Genomic DNA, 26265 nt, shown 5'->3' on the forward strand with positions numbered 1-26265 from the left:
TTCAATGACATAAAAGACTCATTCATAAAAACTCAAATTAATGTCTTTTTTTTTCAATTGTTTGTGACGTTGCACATCAACATGAAACACAGACTTGTGGAATATGTTGTTAAAGACTCTCTGGAACAAACAAACAAACACTCAGTACATTAGAAGCATGTGATCCATAAAGGTGAAGAACACCGAGGCTCAGAAAACGCTGTTAAAGCTGACATGTGCTTGAAGTGCACTAAAGTTCAAGGGTACAACAGAGACAGCGTCGTAGCAGAATAAATGAGATTAACCTGCAGTCTGATGCATGACGCATGAACATAATATACAAGAGATAAAACAGGTCTGATTCAGCCTCCTCCGTTTGTGAAACAATAAAACAAAATTAAATTAATTCAAATGATATATATTTTATTATTTATATATTATATATAATAAAGAAAAAATAATATATAATAAATTAAATACAATTTGATTAGGTTAGGTTAAATTAAATTCATTAAAAATGCAAAATAAAATATTTTATTCATAAAAAACAACAACTGTGAATATTAAAATACTAATTGAAATATGGACAAACTTGACTTAATAAATAAATAACAGAAATCAGCTTTGTACACAACTATGAATTAAACCAAAGTATTAATTTCTATACAAAACTAAAACTGATTTAACGAGTTGTGAACGAAGTGTACAAGCAGATCAATATTTTTAAAACCGTGATTCTGAACAAAGGGGCATCAGGACGACTTAAAATAATTTTATATAATATTATTCAGAAATTTAATTTTATATTGCAAATTATTTTTCTCACTGTTTGAATAACTGAGGAAATGTAAGCATTATAATTAGTGACTTACAATGTTTCTAATTTTTTTAAACAAATTCAGTCATATTAAGGATATTTTTATGACATCAATATGCTACTTGTCTAAAAAGATATAATGTTGATAAACTGTCTCAGAAGTAAATAATTCAATAAATTAGCATTATAATATCTTGAATCGGCAAATATGGAGCATTCAGCTCAACACTAATAAATAATGTACAAATTCAAATGAGTGTAGAATTATTAATAATTCATGTCATAAATGTATCAAAACAACAAACTAAAATTCAAAAAAAAAAAAAACTTTTTTTTTTTTTTTTTACGTTTGGGATCAACAAGATGAATTGTGAAGAATTAATCAATATTTAACGGCTTCGCCCATAAAATAACTAGCAGAGCTTTATACAGCGCTGGTTATTAAGTATCCCATGATGCACTCTTTGGAATCAAATATAAGAGCATTCAAGCTGCAGGAAGTGGGACTTTTATTTTGAAAGCACAATGCAACAAACTTCTGCGAATCCAGCTATGCCTAAAAGCAGGTCCAAAATGTGATTTTATAATTCATATAAGCCTATACCAGCTTCATGTCATCACAGACAACAATTAGTTTCATCTAAGTACAGGTTAAAGCTGAAGACTAGCCCTGAAATTCATCTTCAGGTCAGGATTAAAATGAAAATGCTCAGCAAACAGGGAAGAATCGAATCCCACTCCAGCTCTTCCCTTTAGAGCAGATGAAACGAGATGATGTGAATTATGCCTCAAAGCCAGGATCTTATGACCGTGCATGTCACATATTAGTGGATTAGAGGAGAGCGCAGGAATGGATGTAAACACTGTACAGAACACCAGATGCTCGGCCTTGGAAATTAAGTTCGGATGGACTTGAGAAGAAGGGATTGTTGGGAGAGACACGAGAACGCGGTTTAACATCAGATAACATTAGAGAGCACCGTATGGAAACATCAAGAGAGAAATCTAATCAGCAGAAAACGACAACAAATACAACGTGTCTTCAGGTCAAACGTGTGTGTGTGTGTGTGTGTATAACCCTTCACTAACCCTGATCTCAGACTACACAACACTGATAGCTCTAGTAAAATATTAGAAGAAAAACTTGGAAATTATCAACTGGTAATGAACTATTTCAAATATCATCGTTTAGGTATAAACAAAAGCTAAAAAAAAAAAATGACAGACAGCAAACAATCACTAAAAACTAAAGTTAAAATAAATAAAAAGGTGACTCAAAATAATAATAAAAATCTATTACAGTACACTAAAATAACTATGATAAAATAAAAAAATAAAAAACTGAAATGGAATAAAATGAAACCTAAATAGTAATTTTTAAAATAAACAAATATTAATAAAAAAAATACAAAAAAGGCACATAAAATTACTTAATATTTAACTAAAACAAAAAGGTATATAGAAAGTATAAATACTAAATTAACAGCACATAAAAACTATAAATTAAATAAAAATAAAGTAGTATTACTATTAGTTTAAACAAAAACTTAATAAAAACAATTATTAAAAATAAAACTATAACAATAAGTATAAAAAGCTAATTCAAAACATAAAAAACTAACACTAAAAGAGCAGAATATAAAAATAGTATATAATAAAATAAATATATATTTTCAAAAACATGTTTTACTCTAAAAATGCATGAATATCAAAGCCATAAATCTAAATAAGTTGTGTTCCAAATTTTAAGTGAGGTCTCAAAAACATGCTTTCGGTAAGGTTTTGTGTGGGCGCAGTACCAAACGTTTCCACTAGATGAAATTCACTTCCCATTAATTTCATTTTTGACGACGAAAAATACAAGTGAGTCATTTAACCTTTTCAAATCATGTCCATGATTTATATTTTTATTTTTCAACATTTCGCGTTCACATAGCAAGTGCCAAAACCTTTATCTTAAACAAGTTTCGTACAATAAATAATAAATAGACAATAAACAAATTTTATTCTGGATGCAATTAATCATCATGATTTAGCGTATTAAAATACATTTAGAAATTCCCACAAAATTCAAGATAAAGGAGCAAAATAAAGCCATAATAAGTGGCTTTTATATTTATATAATCTGATATAGTTAATATCACAAAAAAGTGAATTTTCTCCAAACATCAGCAAAACAGCAAATGTGATACTGATTTAATGATCCGTTCGATAAACAAAAGTTAATTTTTAGTGATTTACATTTAAGTTCCTATTTAGTTTCAGCCAAAGCAGAACAGTTTTACGTCTCTGAGAAACACACAGAAGTATTTCTCCCAAGGTTTTAGTTTTAGTTCCTTGTCACCATCAGAGAACTGAACTGAATCACTTGAATCATCAATAAACTGACTTTAACTGATAAACTGACTGTTTTCTATTGTCCTCTTGCATTATCAGCACGTTTACACTCTGTAAAGCTGCTTTGACACAATTAGTATTGTATTAAGCGCTATAGAAATAAAGGGGATTTGAATGAATCAGCCGTTTGAACGAATCGGTTGAATGAATGACTCACTCATGTTTCATTCATTCAAAAGATTCATTCATCACCTTTATTGATCTGCTGCCACCTACTGGCATTTTTTAAATTTACATTTAAAGTATAATTCCCCTTCCCCCACCTCCAAATTATTTAAAATATCAGTTTTTAAAAAATATTACCGATCAAAACATTATTAATGCACTTGTAACTGCAGAATGAATTAAATTGCTTTAACAGTCTGTGTGAATGCATCTAAACGTCACTTCGGATACAAATTCTGATGCACCGCAAACACAAATTTAGTTGATACTGATTTCATTTGATTGGTAACAGTCTTATAGTGTCTCACTATTTGAATTCATTGATTAAATTTGACAAAATATGACGCAGACATTTAATTAGGCTAGACAAAAATTGGCCTTAAGGCTAAACAAAAAGCTCATAAAACTAAAGCAAACCTCGAGTGCCGTGTGTAAAAATGGCAACGCAGGGCTCTGAAACAGGAGGACGACTGAAGTGAAAGAGGAATGTATTTAGCTCAGGGCTCCTCTTCCTGTCACCTCATTTATTTATTGGGTTACAGACCCATCAGAACATGACAAGCCTCTTCCTCTTCTGCAGCAAATTCTAATAATATTGCAAAAGTTTTACTGTATTTTAAACAAATAAATGCAACCTTGGTGAGCAGAAGAAACTGTTTCAAAACTCTAACAAAAATGGTACCGACCACACAAAAAAAAAAAAAAAAAAAAAAAAAAAAAAGTATAAATAAATGACAAACTTTGGTACAAGGTTAAAACAGTATTTTAAAATCATACAAAACTCTTCAAAAAGAGTGAATGAATTCCATCACCAAACCATTAACATGACTCACTAGGGCTTTTAAGGATGCATTCGGTTTTCCACCGAAAAAAAAGTTTCATTTAAAAAAAAAAAAAAAAAAAAAAAAATGCACCAGTTTTTTTTTTATTTTTTTTATTAAGTTTAAAAGAACGTACAAGGAGAATAAAGCTGCTTCATTGGTCGTGTCGACATCACCTGAATATCCGAATACTTGTTTCACAACACACTCAAACCACAAACTGCTGCTTCAAACACGTTCACAAACAGAGTAGTAACAAACCAATGAGCTTTACACTAATCCCTCACATATTCAAGATGTGCACTGTTTTAAGATAACTTATAAGACTAGTTATAACACTTCGTTGATTTTTGATTAGATAAAAGCTTCTGCTAAATTACTGAATGCAAATGTTTGTAATGTAAATACATAAATAGATGTAAATAAGAACATTTAAAAGTACTACAATAAATATATAAATAAAGAGATTTAATGATTTAAATAAATACAAAAATATGTAAATAAGTTTATAAATAAAAATAAGATTAGATTAAAACAAATGCGTAAATAAATAAATAAATCATGTGTTTTATTAATTAAAAAGTAAATGAGGAAGACAAAATAATTAATTAAAAGGTATCTAAATGTGAAATTACAATTTTAGATTAAAATACATAATTAGATTAAAATAAATAATAAATAAAAGTACTAAAATAAATATATAAATAAAGAGTAAACAATAATTACGGTACTTAAAATAATAAAGAATAATGATTGAAATAAATACTAAAATATGTAAATAAGTTAGTAAATAAAAATAAATAAATTTTGATTAAAACAAATGCGGAAATAACAAATAAATGTGTTTTATTAAGAAGTAAATAACGAGGAAGATATAAATAATATAAATAAATAAATATAAAAAATAAAAACATACTTTAAAATAATATTTTAGATTGTGTCTTTACACAAGAAACTACAGAGATAGCTTTTAACTAATTGTAGGATGGGGAAAACTTGCACATATATTATATAATTTTGCATATCATATATATATATATATATATATATATATATATATATATATATATATATATATTAAATTAAATATACACACACACACACACACACAAACACACACATCTTAAGAAAATATCTGCTCTAACGTATTTGAAATAATTCCATGGTAATGTCACTTATCCTTAAATAAGGGCAGTACCATACAAACAATGATATAATAAATATACTCTTACATAATAAAGCACGGTGAAAGTAAGATGATTAAGTTAGAGATTGAATCAGATAGTAAACCAATGGTACTTTGATTTATACCACGGTAATGCGATTTTTTCACTTCTTCATGAGGTAACGTTAGTACCTTGATGGGACATGTCCAAAAATCTGTGAATTTACTTACTTAACGTTTTGAAAGTACCATCATAGCTATACCATAGTACTAAATAATATCATGGTACAGTCACGGGACTTTATTGTAAATGTTTGTTTCTTTATTGAAACGCATCCACGTAAGCACCGAACATCTTCATTTCTATTTTACCCCGGGGAAATGATCTGGCAATGCTAGCCAGCCTTGCAGATCAAAACTGAACCGACACCCGGTGCGCTTCGCCTCAGTGTCGCCGGAAAGCGGCGGCTCGTGTGCAGGGAACTCGCGAACAGGAGCGGCCGCCTGTCAGTAAATTCGAGCTCGGGGATCCAGCGCGGCCTGTGCTCCCTTCCCGCATTAACCCGCTTACACTTCACCGAAACACGGCGACCGTCCGCGTTCCTCACTTACCTCTGAACCTCAGGTCGTTTGGGGGATCTAGGATAAGGATCTGCTCCAGTTTGGACATGTTTTTGGCCGGCGAGGTGACACTTGGTTTCGGAGAGCAGCTGAGCGCGGCGCGGTCGATCCGAAACACTTCTACTGAGTCACTGAACGCGCGGCGCGTCCCCGCAACACACGAACGCGCAGGCCTGTCCGATCGAGCTCGCGGTAAACTCAATTTATTATGTCTTTATTGGTAAACAAATCCAATCTATGCTTTAATCTCGGCCCCGTGGCTACTGTACCGAAAACATTCTTACAGTTTAACGTTTGGAGCTCCCTAAATATTTCTAGAATTACTTAATATGTGGCCAAATTTGCTTATTATAGACCAGGAGTTTTAATTGTTTTAATACCAAGGACGCACAAAAAAAAAATAAAAAATACTGAGCTTAAAAGTCGCTTTGGATAAAAAATAAATAGTATCAATACATGTAAAGCTTGAGTCTAACTATTATAGAAGGATATGAAAATACTGGCACAATGCTAACATCCCTAAAATATATAAAATATCTAATATTTCTTCACAAAATTAGATATAGGCCTATATTGACGGACAGTGGACAGAAGAAGGGTCATAAAGATGACTGGACGCCAGGAGAAAGGTCTTCAGATGATCAAAAATACTGAAAAAAGATGTTATATTATTAGAATCTATAATTCTCACTGTCATATTCTCTTCTTCTTCGATATGATACAGCCCTTTTTTTCATTTGCTTCTATTATCAGCTAAAAAACACAGAAATAATCATAAAAATAAAAGCATCTGATTTTTTAAATTTTGCTCATTAACAGCCAAAAAAAAAAAACTAATAATAAAAAAATCATAATCATTTTGATTATTTTTTATGAAAACATTTGCTTCTTTTATTATCCAAACAAAACATATAATAGTAATAATAATAATAATAATAATAATAATAAAATCATCTGATATTTATTAACCCTTTCATTATTTTTCACATTTTTTTATTAATTTAATTTAATTATTTAATATGATTATTATTATTGTTTGTTTTATTATCAGCCAAAATTATTATAATATAATAATAATTTGTAATAATATAATATTAATTATAATTTATAATAATAAAATGATGTGATAATTTTGTAAAAGAAAAATGATTTGCTTCTATTATCTTGAGAAAACCATAAAACAATATAAAAGTATATATTAATATATTATATACTTAATAATAAAAGTATATGATTATTTTTTTATATTTGCTTTTTAACAGCAAAAAAATATTGTATTTTAAATTGTTATATATTAAAATTAAAATGGAAAATCAAAAATATTAATAAAAACTATAATAATATCGTTTTTAATAATATAAAATATATAATATAATAATATAATAATATAAAAATTATAATATTCATCCAATTCTATAATAACAAATATGAACAAATGCAAAAACATACAACAAAACTACTAAAACCTTGACTTATATTATATTATTTAAATTATATTTGAAATTATTATTATTATTATGTATTAAAATGGAAAATCCAAAAAATAAAAACAGATTCAAAATATGAATTAAAAACTATTCTAGTATCTCAATACTAAAAAAAACACTGAACATTTCTCAATAATAATAAATAAAACTAAAATTAAAATGGAAAATTAAAAAATAAATCCCCAAAGTTAATAAAAAATATATTAAAATAACCCTGAGTAATATTAAATAAATAAATAAACTCTGAGGCTATAATGAACGTGAGAAAAACACTCATTAAAATTACTAAAACTTTAAAATTACAATGATTTTTTTTTTTTTAAACAGTTCAACTTCAGTAGTATCTTCATTCTAATATAACACTGAGTGGTGAAGTGAATGATTTCTGAACCAAACCAAACTAAATTGCACAGCTGTGTTACTCTTAAAGTGGACAGTATGCAAACTACACAGTGCACAAATATACCTGAGAGACCAAACAGTGTACAACCAGATATTGTTTGCATTGTTTGTTTGTGCACACTGTCTCTTATACTGTTCCTTGTAAGCAGCTGGCAGTGTGCAGTAGGATTATCTGAACAGCAGTTTGATTTCCCATCATGCATTTGAGTGCAGTGAATGAAGTGTATTACACACAGATCCAGCAGAGGGAGACGGTCACACACTCCTCATCTCACCAAGACTCTTACCTGCTGTGTGCAGTTTGTGCAATTATATCAAAACATGCAAACATGCATCCCACAATGCACTGCGCATTAGACTTGAACTTCCTTTTCCAGTGTGTCAAATGAAACAGAAGTACCACGAATTTGACTAGGTGCTTGATCGAGCTTGATCAAACTTTTTAAATAAATGTGCATCATTTTTTAGTTTAATTGCTTGATACTGGAAAAACTGATATTGCAATATTTGTATAGTTTTTCTGTGATTATTATATTGTGATAATAATATATTTAATAATAAACCTCAAATAAATGGAGAGAAATATATTTAGAAAATTACACACACACACACACACAATCATACATAAACACAGACACACACACATACACACACGCACACCTATATATATATATATCAAATAAAGATTTGTTTTTTGTTGTGTGCCATCCTTTTATTTTTTATAGAGATTATTATAAAAATTATTAAAATAAGAAATAAAATATAACCATGCTATTCTACTGTAAAAAAAAAAAGGTGCATTTAATAAAAATTATATAATTTAATTAATAATTTCATAATAAAAATTACAGCACAATTGTTTACATCCTAATTTTGTCATTTTCAAGCGTTAAACAATCAAGCTTTTCATTTGGTGGTTTTTCAATCAAATAAATAAACTCGTAGCACATTTACTTAATTACTTATTAAATCACAGCCTTTATTATTTGATCATCGCTGTATTATTAAATCTTTTTCACTGGAGGAAGTGTTATTATGGATTATAGACTCTATGTGTTTGAGTTAAAATCATCTTAATGCTGGATGTGTTTCAGGTTTTGTCTTCTCCAGATGTTCACTGATGGACTGGAGTGCTGTGGATTATTGGGATGTTTTTATCAGACTCTCATTCTGACGGCACCCATTCAATGCAGAGCATCCAAGGAAGATGTTCAGTGATATTCAGCAGTAAACAAACTCTAATCGTTTCCTCTGAACCATTAGTAGGTGAAGACTTGTCATTGAATCACCTTTATTAATAAAAACTAAAAAAATCGCAGTTCTGTGCTTTTTCTCTGAAATGCAAGTTTATGTCTCTCAGTTCTTGAGTTTATACATTGCAATTGAGTTTTTGCGTCTCGATTCTAAATCTATGTCTTGCAATTTTGAAAAAAAAGGAGATCTAATTGCAAGAAATTGTGATATAAAAAGTGCAATTGCACAAAAAGAGTTATTTTGGTAAGTGATACATTTTCAATGAAACGCCTTTGAAGTTACATTTTATAAACAAAAACAATTGTGAGAGTGCATTTGACTTGACTCTAGTTTGGAAAATAAACCTTTGGAAGCTTATTCCGCTACAGAATTTAAAAGAATATAAATAAAATATGCAAAGCTACTCCATCTCACAATTCTGTCACAATGTTGATTATTCTGTGTCATAAAGAAGCTTTCATATGAAGAGTGAAGAATTGCTATTGAATCACCTTGGGGCTTCGGGTGTTGTGTGTGTGAAAGCATCTTCAGAATGAGGTTTTCTGGGTTTGGTGCGGCGGGTGAAGGTCGTGTGGAGACGGAGCGCAGCTGCGGTCTCTTCTATCTGTGTGGGAGAGACGAGAGAGGAATCTGATCGCCGGGCGGCGTGACATTCAGCTGATGCAGTCTAAACCAGAGCTGATAGAGGACCTGGGAACTGACCCTCGTGACGGGACTTTTACTGTCTTTTACATTTGAATCATTCACTTTTAATCTCCTTTACTTTTTATTTGGATTTATTTAAGCTTTGGCATCTACGCCTACTTTTTAATCTCCTTTAGTTTCTTCTTCTGTGTCTTTTACCTGTAAGTCTTAAAACTTTTTTCGCCCTTTTTTTAAGTGGTTTAGCATCTTTTTTTACGTTAACATTTTAATGTTCTTTTTAGTCTTTCATTTTCTGCATCTTTTAGTTTTTTTCTTTCACTTTCATGTCATTTTGTTTTTGTTTTTCACTTTCAGCGTTTTTTTCCTTTTTTTGTCTTTTACTTTTACTTTGTCTTACACTTTTGAATCTTTTACTGTTAGCATATTTAGTTCATTTTAAAGTCCTTTACTTTTTAATTGTTCTCTTTCTTTTTTCTTTTTTGTCTTTTTTTCTTTTTTTACTTCCAGCCTTTTTTATTTTATTTTTTTATTTTTTGCTTTCAGTGTCTTTTACTGTTTTTTTTTTGTTTTTTTTTATCTCTTTAAGTTTTTTTTTTTCTTTCACTTTCAGTGTCTTTTTTCAAGCTTTAAGTTTTGGTATCTTTTATTTTAACACCTGCTTTTTAATAACCCTTTAGTTTCTACTTTATTATGTCTTTTACTTTTTAAACATCTTTTTACAACATTTATTTTCCTTTTAATCTCTTTTACATTCAATCTTTTAAACTTTTACTTTACTTTTTTTCCCCCTCTTTTTCTTTCAGCTCCTTACTTTTTTATACTTTTGTCCATTACTTTTTTACTTTGAGGACCCGTTGAGGATGGACAGAGTTGTTTGTGATATATCAAACCCTCAGTATTTAACTGTGATGTTATGCAGAAAGCTGCTATGAAACCGTCGCATCATTGTAGTGAGTTCTGCAGTAAATCAGAAGAGTTTATTCAGATGCCAGTTACGTGCAGGTTTACACTCTCTTGGAGGGTTTTATGGGTAATGCACACTGCATCAGGTGTAGATGACTGCGGTTTGTCGTCGGAGGCCTGTATGGTGCCGGTTTCCCAGAGGGCCGCAGTGATAGGGATTTCCTGAGCACTCATTAGTGAGCTGTTGATGGAGAACGAGGTTAATGATGGATCTGCAGCTGTGAACCAGCTCCAGCAGAGTCACTCCAGCTGCCCTCACCGTCTGGACGCGGTCAGTTACACCATCACAGCTTCATTAATATTCACACACCAGTGTTTGTGTGAGTAAAGAGTGCTTCCCATTGTTTACTATTCAACCAAGCAACAAGGTCCTTCAGCTGAGCTCGAACAGCAAGAGAACTTTTTTATTTTATTTTGTAGTGCACTGAAGACGTTTTCCGTCTCCCCAAATAACCTCAGTGAGTTGTGACCCTTTTAGTTTTAGACTAGACTACTGAAACATCTTAAGCGTCGGGGTCAGATGACCCTCCAGATCTCCTGAGTTCACACTCTGCTTTTGTACTTTAGTGTTTTATTGGTGGTTATGATCTTTAATGTATCTCTCATTCCTCCACCCAGAGGTATCGGGCTGCTTCTTATCTGCGTGTGAGGCGTTCTCTATCTTTATTATGAGAACATGAGGAACAGACAGCTGTCCAGTTAGAGATCAGCCGTACAAACGCCCACCAGCCCTCTGAAGGCCACCACGCAGGACCAATGCCTGACAGTATTAAACACACGCGTGCCTTGGAATGAAACCACGCCATCCTGGTTTGGTCTGGATGGAGGAGGAATGGCTCCCCGACTGAAACTGGTGGTTTTTACTCCATTTCTAGAGTTTTGGCTGCTTTGGTTTGCTCAGTTCTGGACGCTTGACTGATTGCACAGACGCTATTGGACGACAGCTGAACTGGATGATGACATCATCATGACAAAATTACTTCTTGAAAACTATTTTCCTGTTTAACACTGTAAAGCTGCTCTGACACAATCAGTATTGTATAAAGCGCTTTACAAATACAATTGACTTGACTTGAAGAGTACTGAAGGGGAACGGGGCTGATATCGCAGGCGGAGAGATTTAGGATGCTATAACTGAAAATAATAGATTTTAAACAGACCTTTATCACAAAATAGAAGAAATGCGTGATAAAAGTCTATTATTTTCAGAATTTATTTTCAAAAGTAAAAAAACAACAACAACAACTGTAAGCCTGGTTTGGAGATGGGTAGATTGATTATCTAAAAATAATATATAGATTTTGAGAATGCATAAATACTCAACACACACACACATATATAAACAAATATAAAAAAGCTTATTTATATATAAAATTTTCTAAAAACAATACAATTATTTATACTTTTATATATATATATATATATATATATATATATATATATATATATATATATATATATAGTTTTTTTCTTTTATTGTGCATGGATATGGATATTAATGTTAATAGGATTTTAATGTACTAAATCTAAGTTCTAAATAGAATTTACTGAATTCTGAGATGCTTCTCCAGAGAAAAAGTGCATCTAATCAAAATCTCTAATATTTATCATCAAATTCTATGAGGTGCAATCCACATTTCCTTTATAGCTCCTACTGTATGGACTTTATCGAGAGATGGATTTTTTTTATTTTTTGACACTGTTGAAGCCTCTCCATCTCCATTAAGTCTCCTGATCTGAGAAAGAGTCAAGCACAGGTCATGAAATGACAAACCCAGAGCCGCCACGCGTGCTTTAATGCGCTCGCTCTGCATCCGAAGGCCATTTCCTGCGAGGCGCGTTCGCGGCACACACTTGACTCGAGCGCGTCTCCGCGCGTCACTGACAGGAAGCCTGATAGAGACTCTCGCGTCCGCGTCCGCGCTCAGACGCACAATGGAAGGATGCGCGCGTTACTGCAGCTCCGCGGCTCACGATGACGGACAGCTGAAAGCTCATTTCTGCTCAAATAAACACTGGGACAAATCAGAGATTCGCCTCAGTTTGAAAGTCACACATTTATTCTTAAAGATATATCCAGCGCGCATTTGAATATTGTTTTCAAGAGTCATTTATTAGAAACTTTTTTTTTTTTTTTACGGAGAAATACTCAAACAGTATTTTCTTACCCATAACAAAATACTCAAATAATCTCTGTTTCATTTATAAATTCGATAAATCAGTTTTTAACTAAAGCTGGTAACACTTCTGGTAGCAAAACTCACCATAAATGCTGACAAAAGTTTACAGACCTTCATTTCACTTGTTTTCATTTACATTTATGCATTTGACAGACACTTTTCATTCAAAGTTACTTACAAAAATGTTAATTCAAGCAGTTTTAATAATATAATTCTACTTTTTCTAGTTTTTTTCCAATTATGTTGGTTTTATGCATATATATATTTTTATTTATTTATTATTTTCAATTATTTTCTAATCTATTTTCCATAATAAAAATTTATTTATTCATTTATTTATTTTTGGAGCTGTATTATGGTGAAAATGGTGCATCTGGACATAAAACAACAACAGGGTTAACTACAACTGATAATAATAATAATAATATATATATATATATATATATATATATATATATATATATATATATATATATAAAATAAAAAATAGTTAGTTGAAATAAAAATACATGCTGTCTAAAAAAGAAAATCTACTAGTTCTCAAAAAAACATTTCTCATTTACCTTGACGTACTAAAATAACCACACCGAAATAAAATGTATAAAAAAACAAACATAAAATAACAAAAACTACATAAAACTTACTAAAACTTTACCTTAAATTAAAATGAAAACATAATATAAAAATAAAAACTGATTTGCAATATTAATAGAAACTATAATAGTATCTCGTTCATGATTTGAGGAATCATTCACGTCAAACGCTGAACTTTAACTCTCGTGTTAGAGCTCTGAATGCATCTCCTACTAGACATAATTGACTTCATACATCAGAATGCCATTAAGGGAAGATTCAACTAATGCACTGCAACATTTGCCCCGAGTTTACACATAAAAGAGCTGACGTCAGCGTCCTGTAATGAAAAGGCCATGGCGCCCACCTGAAGCCCAATATTCCTTCACTTCTGCTGAATCAAAACACCAGGATAGGCTTTCATGCAGGACCGGCACGCTGGCTGACCTCATGACGTGAAGAGCGAGAGCCTTTGTGCTCTCCAACCGGACGGAAATTTGATTAGTAACCTTGAGAACGTGACAAAGAGTTCACAATAGTCCTCATAATCAGAGATGATGGCTAAACGTGCATCAGAGATAAGACACATAGAGCTCGAAACAGTGGCAAGGTCATCACAGATCCACTGAAACCATTAGTGCTGCTTTAAATGGTGCATATGTTTGTGGCATTGCTTTGGAAGAAATATCACATGCAGTCTGTGACATTATGTTTTTGCACATTTAATAACAGGGTCTCTGCAGGTCTTCAAAGTCATAATTCCTCAAATTAAGGCCTGCAAGAAATGTGCATCGTTTATTATAATTGTGTCTTGTTTTCAAGTTTCTGAATAAGTATCTTAAATCAAAATGCATTTACTGGAGATGCAAAAAAATAGAGCTAGTTTGTCTTCTGAGAAATCGGGCTAAATTAAGCCCTGAGTTTAGGATTAAAACAAGAACAAATTTTTTGTTAATGAGATGTTAAACTTGTTTTATTAAAAATACAGATGCACGCAGAACATCACTTCTGTGGTAAGAAGCTACACTAAAAGTTATGCAGTTTTTGGCTTGATTTGGTAGAATTATTACACAAAACCTGTGATGATTGAATTATTTTCGTGTGTGTGATTTCTTTAATTAAAAAAATGAATTCCTGACAGATCATGGAATGAGCAGCAGCAAAAAGGTCACTATTAAGCCAGATATGTTGCTTTAAATGTTTAATATGTATGCAGACTTCATAAAAGATAAAAGATAATTGTGAATTCTTTTTATTTCACAACTTTTATGCTGTAAAAAAGTCAAAATTGCAAGATATAAACTCTTTTCTCAGTTTATTTCTCACATTTCTATGGAAGACCGTTTCTACCTGAGAATAACAGAATATAAAAGCTACTTGTGACTGTTTTATAAACTTGCTTTTCGGAGAAGAAAAGTCAGATGTGAGTGTTAAACTTTATATACACTTATATATCTATATACACTTAGTTTATTTCTTGCAATTCTGACTTACGTTTGTGAAATAGAAATAGTCAGAGTTGGTAGAAATATTCCACACATAATCTGTGATGTTGTTTTTCTCACCTTCACATATTTTCCTGCAGATCATGCTATAAACAGTACTTTAGATGTTGCATATGCATCGTTTTTGGTAGAAATATTACTCAAAATGTGACGTTCTCTTCATGTTTTCCTCTTGTTTTCCTCCTGCAGCTCACCAGACATGATATCTTTGCATCTTAAATGCACTTTTCAGCATGATTTTGTGGCTTTGTTAAGGTGTTGGCGCGGTGCTCGAGTGACTTAGGGTTTAAAAACCGTGCTCCGTAATGCGATAAAGCCCCGGAATAAGAGGAAACAGCTCTGCAGACGCCAATGTGATGACATCTGTGACGAGGCGTTTGATGTCACCCGCTCCACGGCGTCCGCAACAGGAATGTGCTATTGAGGAAAGAAATCAAACAATGTACGGATCGTTTGCTTCCTTCGGAGCTGCAGCTTGAGTCCATTATTGATGTCATCTTGATCCAATTTGATGTATTTCAGAGGGTTCGCCCAAAGAAAGGGCCTATCCGGAGCAAAGCGGGGTCATTTTTCTCAGCAGTTTTCCACTAAAGCTCTCTAAAGTTAACAAAGCTGTCTGATGCATGCATTTCAGTGCAACAAAATCAATTTAGATGCTCAGTGTTCAGCTCACTTTCTCCTCCTAGAAAACTTTTTGACCTGAACTCGTAAAACTAAAGATGCATTCTTTTCCACCAATGCATCTTTGTGGCAAAAGAAGGTCCTTCAGATTATAAAGAGATGGTCTTTGTCTGAAAGGTTCTTCTGCTTATGGCATCGCTGCATGTGAAGAACCTTTAAGCACCTTTAGTTTCCTTCAGTTTGGTCTTTAAACTCTCTTTACTTGATCCTGAAAAGGTCTTTAAAAGGTCTTAAACTGATCTTCATCAAACCTGTGGAAACCCTGATTTAAACAGACGTCTGTTCTGTCTGTGTACTGAAATATTTCACCTAATCTGTGACGTCGTCTCATGTTTTCCACTTGTCTGTGTTTCTTTGCTCATGCCACAGTTTTCTTCTCTTTAAATGTTGCATATGATTTTGGGTTTGATTTGGCAGGAGTATTAACAAATATCACAAGTACACAACATCTGTGCAGTGGCCCATCACTTCTCAGCATTTCTACCTGATGCATGTTTTTTGTATTTTTTTTCATCTAGATGCTCCGTGCATCTCTTTTAAAACTCGACCTTCATGCAACTTCTCCCAAATGAATCCCAAGTCCTCCGAATCTCATTGTAAGACTAAACAGAAACAGGTTGTACTCGCGGCTGATAAATCTAACACTAACGCGTCTCCTGAGATCTCGGCCCTGACTCCTGTGGATGGGTTGGGTTGCATTATAAACTGGTTACCAATTTGTTTTCTAAATTAAAATCCATTTACCTCCACCCTCGCTCGCCCCGAGACCCCGTCTTAATGCTTTAAATCTAATAGAGTTTTTTGGCCGATTCGTGCATGCTTTGATCCTCCCGAGCGCCGCTGAGGTAATGCTGCGATCACTGCCATGTTGCATCGCTCGATGACATGCATCAGGAGAAGAGAGGTCAGGGCTGGTTAAAGCGTCAGTCTTCATCGAGTCTGGCAGGACTCAACTCTGTGCCGCTTTAGATGCAGTTACTGAGGTGAAGGGGGAAAGTGCAGCGTGGTCACAGATGCAATGGGATATTTCTTGCCATTTGAGGAGAACATCACAGAGAGCATGACTTGAGCTCTTTGTTCTCTGATATATATCTACATACAGTATAAGTGACAAATGGTTTAGATTTAATGTGCAATAAATGTACCCTGAAAAAAAAAAACCTCTGCTTTAATTTTACAGACTAATCCATAAACACTAAAATAGAACCCCATGCAATACAAAATTAAAAATACACGTAAAACACATGTAAAATTAAATAATAATAATAATACATTCATAAAAATCTCTCATTTCTTGAGTTTATATCTTAAAGATCATTTAAAAAATACATACAAAAATACTTAATAATAGTACAGTACTTTTAGGTATTATTTTTTAGTGTAAATATATTTTTTGTAATTAGAAACACACAATATTTTTTATAAATTATTTAAAATAAATTAAAATATAATATAAAATATTATTATATAAAATATAATATCACACCCCTGTTGATTATTTATTTATTTATTTAGCAAAGTCCTTTTTGTGTGTGTATTTTGTACATTTATTTATTTATTGTTTTATTTGCAAAGATGTTTGGAAATCTGTTTCTTAAAGACACACACTAAAGTGAAACATAAATTATAAAAAAAATTATAATAATCTTAAATGTTTTTTACTGAAACCTATAAAGACTTTAGCACATATATTTCATATATAAATATATATATATATATATATATATATATATATATATATATATATATATATATATATATATATATATATATATACACACATAAAATTAGTGTAAAATTTCACAAATAATTTGAAACAATCGGGCAAGGAATGCATTTAATTAACCATGAAATTTTAAAGCAGAAAAACTTAAATAGTATTCTCTTGAAAAACCTGCTCAAAGTACTTTGGTCATTTCACTCGACTGTGGTTTAATGTTGAACAGGGAAACACTGACAGGACGTGAAACAGCCAGAAGCTCAGAACTGAGCATCAAGAGCCGCACAAACCAGGAAACAAGTGTTTTTACAAGCTTTTCCGGATTTCAGATACAATAGCTGTCATCAGCCGGCACTTTCAATAAGAGTTTCATCTGGACGAGAGCCAGATCTTTGACAGGAAGTCACATTACGACAGGCTTTTAGAGCTCGAAATAGAGGACTGCTAATTTAAGACACTAAAAAAAGAAAGAAAGAAAAGTAATTGTGTTGTTTATAATGTTAATCAGTTACAGCATGCTATACATCCTATCAAACTATCTGAAACAAATAAGAAAAAAGTCTCATTCTTTTGTAACTATTAAATTAGTTTTTATAATCTCATATTTTGTTCATTTTTCATAGTATTTGTTTTCTTCATAAAATAGCAATAATATATTAAGAGTTCAAAATGCTTATTGACTATTTAAATAAACAGAAAACGCCCCACCCCCAAAAAATAAAAATAAAAATAAAAATAAAAATAAATAATTAAATGATAAAATAAAATTGAAAAAGAGAGAATGAGAGAAATGACAACTACGATCTAAAGTAATGATTATATACTAAATATAAATGTATTTTATTTATTAAAAAATATATATATATATATATATAATAATAAATAGGTTATATTGTATACATATATATATATATATATATATAGAGAGAGAGAGAGAGAGAGAGAGAGAATATTATATAATTATTTAAATTATTTTTATATATTTATTTATAATGTATTTATTTAATTTGATATTATATTATGAAAAAAATATATATTTTTTTATTTAAATGATTTATACAGATAGAGTTAAACATGCATTTTAAATGCATCATAGATGTTCATGATGCAAAGGCTGTTGTATAATTATTCTTCACAAGTGAGTCATAATACAGAATCCTGATGTTTACATGCACTTGTTCATTTATGCCATTAATTATTCCATTCAGACGGTCAACTGAATCTCTTCTTCTGAAGCTGGACAGCAGACTCTCACACTGGCTCTGGTTAAAGTGACAGTGGAAACAGAAGCATCAGCTCACACCCTGAAGAATGAATTCCTTCCTCTGGCTCTTAACACCTGCTGCTGGGAGTCACTGGGGGCCCGAGTGGGAATGAGGCAGGAACACCTGGGTGGCCCTGAGACACAGCTGCTGTGAAGAACACAGAACACACACTGAGCTCCTCTGCAGCGTAATCTGCTAAAGCCTGTTATCAAAACTCCTGCGTACAGTCACCAAATGTTAGCCACTTCACTAATTAGTCCATAAACCAAGCCATTAATCATGCTTCTCACATGCACAGTGCAATTATTGCCGATTGTCTAGCGCAGTTTCTGAAAAAAAAATGAATACGTCATTTCTGATTGTAATTGTTCTTTTTTTACACAACATTCCATGGAAAAAAATGTTACTTTTGAATTTGTCTGAACGTTCTGAAACAAGTAACATTTAAAAAACAACAACAACAACGTTCCAAGTGGAACTTTAGAGATAAACATCATTCCACCAATAATGTTTTTGTCATTCAAAAAATCTAAAGATCAGATAACTTTGAATCGAATAGTATTTGTCCATAACTTTTCCAGAAAGCTCTGAGAATGTTTTCTGTGCGCTGGGATGTTATGGTAAAAAAGTTTTTTTTTTTTTACTTCTTTGCATACATGCAAGTTCATGCATTTCCACCAAAAACAACAGTTAGCTGTAGCTTTAGGTTTTCTGTTATCAGTACTAATTAGCCTATATTAATTTATCAAGCATGCTGCTCACAGGTGTGGGTGCTTAGAAAAAGCATCATTTTATTTTCATGGAACTGCATGATATTACCACAAAAAGCATTGTTTTTTTCCCCAAGTTTTCTAATTGCCTACCCATTTCGAAGAGCTTTCTTTGTCTCCAGATTGATTCTGGTTGATGTTGTGGAGTATTCTGAAGTGTTTCACACTCGTTCACCTCTGAAAATAGCTGCTTATCAGCCGCTGATCTGCTGCAGCGCCGGTGGGGGAAGCCCGAGATGCCCAGCTCAAACTCCAGACAAATCTGCCATCTGGAAGTCTGTCACGAATACCAGCATGTGTGGACGGAGCTCAGGCGCTGAACCCAGCAGTTCACACCCGTCTCGAGCCCTTATCGCCAGCATCATCCCCTCCATCAGACACGGAGCACGAGAGGTGGGGGCGCTTTTGTTCCTTCATTGGCTTTCATTGATTCATCCTTGAGCTGCGGCTGGATGATGATGATGAGGATGATGATGATGAGTGGAGGGGAATTTTCCCAGTTCAGAGAAAGGCTGAATGCTCTCGTCTCGCTGTCTAAATAGGGAGCTCCCTTCATAGGCAGCACACTGACTCTAACAAAGACACAAATTGACAATGATACTGTATCTGCAAACAGAAATGCACAGCACACACAAATATCTAAAATAACAGTCATTTATTATTGGATTGAGAACTATTTTTATTAATACTGCATGCTCAGTGTTAAGTTATTATATCTCTAGTCAACCTTTCTTATACTAACGTTAACTAAAGAAATCAATTAAATTAAATTAAAAATCCAAAATTAAAATCATTACTCAAAACAAAATGTTAACTGAAAAACAAATATATAAAAAATATATATTTTTTGTTTGTTTTAATTTAGCTTTAAATTCTCAAAGTACTAAACTAAATACAAATAAAATTATTTAAAAATATTATAATAATTATAAAAATAATTCGTTTTCATTACTAAACAGTACTAATAGTATACTAAATAAAATAAAAATAATAAATAATTTTTTTTTTTTACTATTTAGACTTTTTTTAATTATAAAAATAATTTGTTTCCATTTAGCTTTAAGTACTCAAAGTACTAAACTAAATATAATTAAAATAATAAATAAAACAATTCAAAAAACTTTTTATATTTTAATTATAAAAATGACAAACAAACAAAACTACAGTATATGGACATTAAAAAAAACTGAAATAAAAATCACTAAAACAGAAAAACGTATCAAAATATTAACAATACCAATGTTTATCAACATCAACCATGTTCAAAAATCATTGATGCTAAACAAAAAAACCTCTCTTGATTTGTTTTTGATTTTTATTTTTTTTTGATAATCCTCTACTTTTTCCTCTTCGGCCATCTTGGATTTTTTTCAGCATCTTAGTATCTTAGTAAATGATCTTATCTTACATTTTGGAACAAGCTTCCGAAAATTCTTTTTTTCACAACAACCTGGCAACCACATAGCGATCATGATCCCAGTGTGTGGAGAAGCTCAGAAGCTCCTGATCCTCTGTCTGAAGGCCTAAGCCCTCGTCAGCTCGAGTCAGCCGTGTTAATCTGTAGACTCTCTCTCTCTCTCAGTGTGATAGCGAGGATCATTTCTCCTGCAGGTCTGAACAGGACCGTGTAGATCCGAGAGAGAGAGAGAGAGCAACCTGGTCTCACAGAATTCCGTGAAATGTCCACGGGTCCTTAACTCAAAATCCGTGAAGCCATCACGGAATTGCCCCAAATTCCGTGACCCGGCCACGGATATTTCTCCAACGCAAGTCAATGACACTGACCTCCCGTGATCCACACACGGATACCCGTTTCAATGACGGAGTACAGAACTCGCTGAACGGACGTGCTTTCTCATTTGGAAACGCAACATTTGAAGTATTTGTTTCTTTTCCAATATCAAATGCCATAATGACATTAACCAGACAGCTGTTGTAGTTATTGCATTGTCCTGTCATCATAAAAATTACGTTTGTTTCAGTTACAAAAGTCCCGTGATGGCACGGACCTCCACAACCTGACCTCACTCACTTGTTTAGGAACTTACAAGCTTTTCGTCGACACTGTTGCAATGGCATGTAATTAACTTGGCATTTTTTTCTCGTCCTGTCATCATAAAATCCAGTTTGATGGCGTTTTACACACATTTTGGCTATAGTCAGAACTAAAATCTGTGATAGGAGCACGGAGTGAGTCTGTGCTTAGATCACGGATAACTCTAACGCAAGTCAATGACACTCATCTTCCGTGGTCCGTACACGGATCGTTTCAGTGATGGAGTACAGACCTCACTCAATGGACGTGCTATCTCATCTGGAAACGCAACATTTGAAGTATTTATTTTTTTCAACACCAAATACCATGACCAACCTGACTGTTATTGTAACTATTGCATTGTCCTGCCATCATACAGATTCACTTTGATTCTGTTAGCCTAACTAAAATCTGTGATACGAGCACGGAGTCAGTCTGTGCTGAGATCACGGATAACTCTAACGCAAGTCAATGACACTCTTCTTCCGTGGTCCACACACGGAAACCCAGTCTCACGGCAGTTCGTGATTTTGTCACGTAATTTAATCTATTTATTCGTGGCAGGCACACGTTTATTTCCTTATTTTCATGATTGCAGCACGTTTTTTTAAACTAATGCATTTCAACTGGAGGCATCTTTCGTGCATCAGCACAATATTTTCTGATTAATTATTATTATTATTATTTAATTTTTCACAGGACAACAGAAGAAACTCACTGAAACTTGAAAAAAAAATCGGAGCTTAACTTACTGTACAAAACTGAGCAACATACTGTATTGCTGGTGACAAAAACACATTAAAACTTTTTTAGCTGTAAAATGCGCAATGGTTCTTTTTTTTACTTTTTCATTGATTTTTATTTTTTTCATAGGCCTAGATTTAATTCAATATAATTCAATATCAAGTCCTTGGCACATAACTGTAACACATTTTCACATTAAGAAACAATTTAGTTTAAATAAAAAGAACAAAAAATATATACAAATAAATAAATAAATTATTTATTAGCGATAGGCCTACAGATTTATTTTTTTTAATTTATTTTTTATTTTTTTACTTTAGACTCTAAAGTTAAAAGTTTTTATTAAGGCTATTGTAAAGGATTCTTAAAAATGCTGTCGCTGATGAGCCTCTGATCGCTGTCAGATTCTGTGATATGAATGTCCGCTAATGGGTTTAGAATGAAATAATATAATTAAAATAAAGAAATGAATGAATACATGATAACATCTAAATAAATGTTGATAGATTTAGCGTTATAGTTTTAAAAATATTAATAAACAGCAAATCAACACAGAAAGACCTAAATAATAATAATACATAATTAATAAACAGCGCCGCCCCTCCCACTACGCGCATCACGCGCTGTGCGTCAACCCCAAAGCGTCAAAAACTGAAGCGTGGTCAAGCGCCTCTAGCGTCACTGACATGAGATGTTTATCGCTTTGAAATCACGTTCAAGAAGTCTCATTCAGCACACATCGCGATACTTTCCATCAGTTTGCAAGAGCCGCAGGTTGGGTGAGTTATACAGTCTATGGTGAGAAGTAGTAAATATGCTATTTTAATGCCTGTCCTAAAACGTATTCTGTCTTCTTTATTATTCAGATGAGCGCCTTATGTTTACTCTCTGTATTACATCGGTCATCCGAGGCTGTCTTTGAGTTTCATTGTGTTTAACTAAATGAACACAGCTGCTAACTGGTTAAACTCTATCGGTCACGTGACGTGACGTGACGTGCCACAGACCTGGGATCCGTTTTATATTAATTTCAGGTTCAAAGATGTAAGTTGTATTTGTAGTAAAATCATGGTAACCATGACACCTACAAAAGTAGGTAAAACCCAGTAAACAAGACATTTACCATGTTTTTTATTTTATTTTATTTTTTTACCACAGTAACTGTAGCTTTACTGTAGTATAGTAATAGCACATTAATCACCAAATTAACTATAGTTGTACCACTGTAATGGTAGTGTTTTAATGTGCTTTTATATGACTTATTTCACAGTAATCACATTTACTGTACCATGCTTGTAATACCTTTTTAATGTAAAAAAAAAAAAAAAAAAAAAAACATTTTTCCCATATTGCAGTTCAATTCATATTGGTTTATATCTTACATATTTTGCTCACAGATCACTATTAACATTCTGTATATAATTCTGTTTTATTTTCTTTCCCCTTGTATTAATTTTTTAGCTGAAAAGACGTAAAGTAAGCAGTCACCCCAGTGGTGTTTGTGGAGAGGTATTCCTTCAGAAATGGAGAAGACAGAAAGCTGCAGAGGCAGGTTGGTCTGTGATAGTTTGTCCCTTTTATCAAACATTCCTGTTGTTATCATTTGCACAGCATTTTGTTGTTTCTTAAACTGTTGTACAGTCCAAATACCCACACTTGCCATCTTTGCACATTTCCTTTATTTGGCCCAAGTGAGCATGAAGATCACAATGTGTGTCGATCTTAACATGACAAAGTTCGTTTCAACTTTGTATTTTAAAAGAAACTTCTAAATGTCTTTTCAATAGTCCCTATTAAAGATGACAATTTATTTTGTGGTGCTTCTAATTAAGTGATAAAAAGAAGTTACAAATGATGTACAAAATAAATATACTTTTCTGTGCACCAAGAAAACATGCAACACTTTGTTTTACTACTAAATTAGTCTCAATTTCTAATTATTATAATTAATATTTCACAAACATTGGAAAGTTGCGTGACCTCCTGTGAGATCTCTGCAAAAAGTCTCACATTAATTCCAAAACATGATGCATGATGGGATACACTAAGCGTTGTATAGCGCTCCGGAGCAGTATTGGAGAGGTTTAGTGTGTGTTAAGGACACCGTGCTTTGGCATTATTAAGACCGGGGACAGTCTCATAGTCACGTACACACACTCTCAAGTGAATAAGACCTCAAGTGTGGGTATCTGGAAAGGGGAAAAGTCTTTAAAATGATCCCTAAATACAGTCGCACGTCAAAGTCTTAATAATTCACTAATTCAATTTAACACTTGTATGATATTGTACAAGCCCCTGGACAATCTCATCTGACACTATCACAATATTGGAAAATCAGTTGCCCCACACAGTCAGAAAGTTTATATTGTTCATTGGCTTATCATTAAATTACTTTAAATAAGCCCCATCAGTTCATGTTCCCACTATACGTGATCTCCATGACTAGATATTGCTATTAATGACTTGCTTTTAATAATGGATGCATTTAACATTTAATTATACAGCATCTTTGCAGATTATGCTTTCATGGTCTAAAAAAAACACAGTAATGTTGCATTTAATTACATAATATTTCTATCCTTTCTGTCTTACAGGATTGTTTCCAGATAACACTGTAGATCTCCCTCATGCACAAGGACTCACCTCTTTAACTCTTTAACCCCCCCCCACACACACACACAGAAATGGTTCCTGGATCAGTGACTCAAGACTTTGCAGTGGTTTGATTTCTGCAGAAGATGTAACTTTGTTTTAATTAACCTTATAATGAATACATTGTGACCTTCCAGCAACCCATATACTGTACTGTATACAGAACCAGTGATGACAACAATAGTTAAAAAATAGCATTTATCATATTGATAAAGCATTGTGTTCTCTTTGTCAAGCTTTATACAGTAAACTTTACTTCTGGTGCTTTTATCATAAAAAAGCTTCAGTTCTGATCAGGAGTTTTAGTAAAGGACATATTCATGCACAGCAATCCCCTAGTTCCAGTCATGAAGTGAATGATGTTATTGTTAAAGTTGTATTTCTGCATTTTTATGTAGCAGGTGTTTGTTTTCCTGAACACTTTATCTTTCTTCCATTGTTCGGACAATCAGTGTTTACGTGATGCTCTGCTGATTGAGTTTTATAGATGATATTGCACACTTGACATGCATGTCTTCATGATGTTTTTTTGTGAGTTTGAAACATTAAGTGTTGTATCACTTTTTGGTCAATAGAATCTTTTAAGAAAATGTATATTTTTACGGTGTTCTCTGAAAGATATATACCATATTTATAATGTTTTGTTTTTTAATAAAAGAATTTGCACACTGAAAATTGTTAATGTTTACAACATAACTGCCTTTTTTTTCTTCATAGTTTTATTCTTTAAAAACGAGCTTGGTGACAGTGCAGTAATATGCACACTTTGTCTTTAAATGAGTTTGACATATCTAAAAACAGCGCCTAGTATTCCCTTTCCATAGATAGAACGATGGAGGCTTATGGGTAATGTAGTTTAAAAAGTTTTATTAACGAAATGAAATAAATAATATATTGAATGGTAAACTAGACATATAAATATGTTCACTGTGTAAACCACTATGATATATTTGAGAGGCATGGTGAAATTTAGTATTTTAGAGTATGCAATATGTAAAATGCCTTTATGCCACCTTTCCATTCATTTCTGAAAACTGTGCCCAACATTATTTTATCAGCATAGCATAAGTAGTAATCATGCTGATTTTCGCTTTGATATGTTAATTGGACTCTGATTTACAGCCATTTGAAATGTACAGTTTTTGGCTCTTCCGGGGGGTGCTACTGGGCCCCTGGGGGTAGAAGGGCAGTAAAACCTACATATATGTATTCTCCTCATCATGGACAACAAACTGAGCTGAGTCACATTTATATCTGACAGTTTTCACAGTCCTCTGTTTTCTAATTCTTACATCATTGCTATTATACCTTTTGACAGGACATTGTGAGGCTATCTGATGAAACATTGAAAAATTAGAAAGAAATGATTTAATAATGAAAATAATAGATTATTTATTTGATTTTTGAAGTTAACATCAATAAAT

General features: G+C 32.5%; 1 protein-coding gene across 1 annotated transcript in view; it reads right to left on the bottom strand.

The window, feature by feature from the left end:
- Positions 1-6144, bottom strand: part of LOC127938396 (vesicle-associated membrane protein-associated protein A-like) — a 13877-nt gene extending 7733 nt beyond the window's left edge. The window contains exon 1 of the mRNA XM_052534987.1: positions 5957-6144. Coding sequence (XP_052390947.1) covers positions 5957-6014 — 58 coding nt within the window. The 5' untranslated portion in view covers positions 6015-6144. The remainder of the gene's footprint in view (positions 1-5956) is intronic.
- Positions 6145-26265: the final 20121 nt, after the last annotated feature.

This window comes from Carassius gibelio, chromosome A2, assembly GCF_023724105.1.
Source record: "Carassius gibelio isolate Cgi1373 ecotype wild population from Czech Republic chromosome A2, carGib1.2-hapl.c, whole genome shotgun sequence".
NCBI classification, from domain to species: Eukaryota; Metazoa; Chordata; class Actinopteri; order Cypriniformes; family Cyprinidae; genus Carassius; species Carassius gibelio.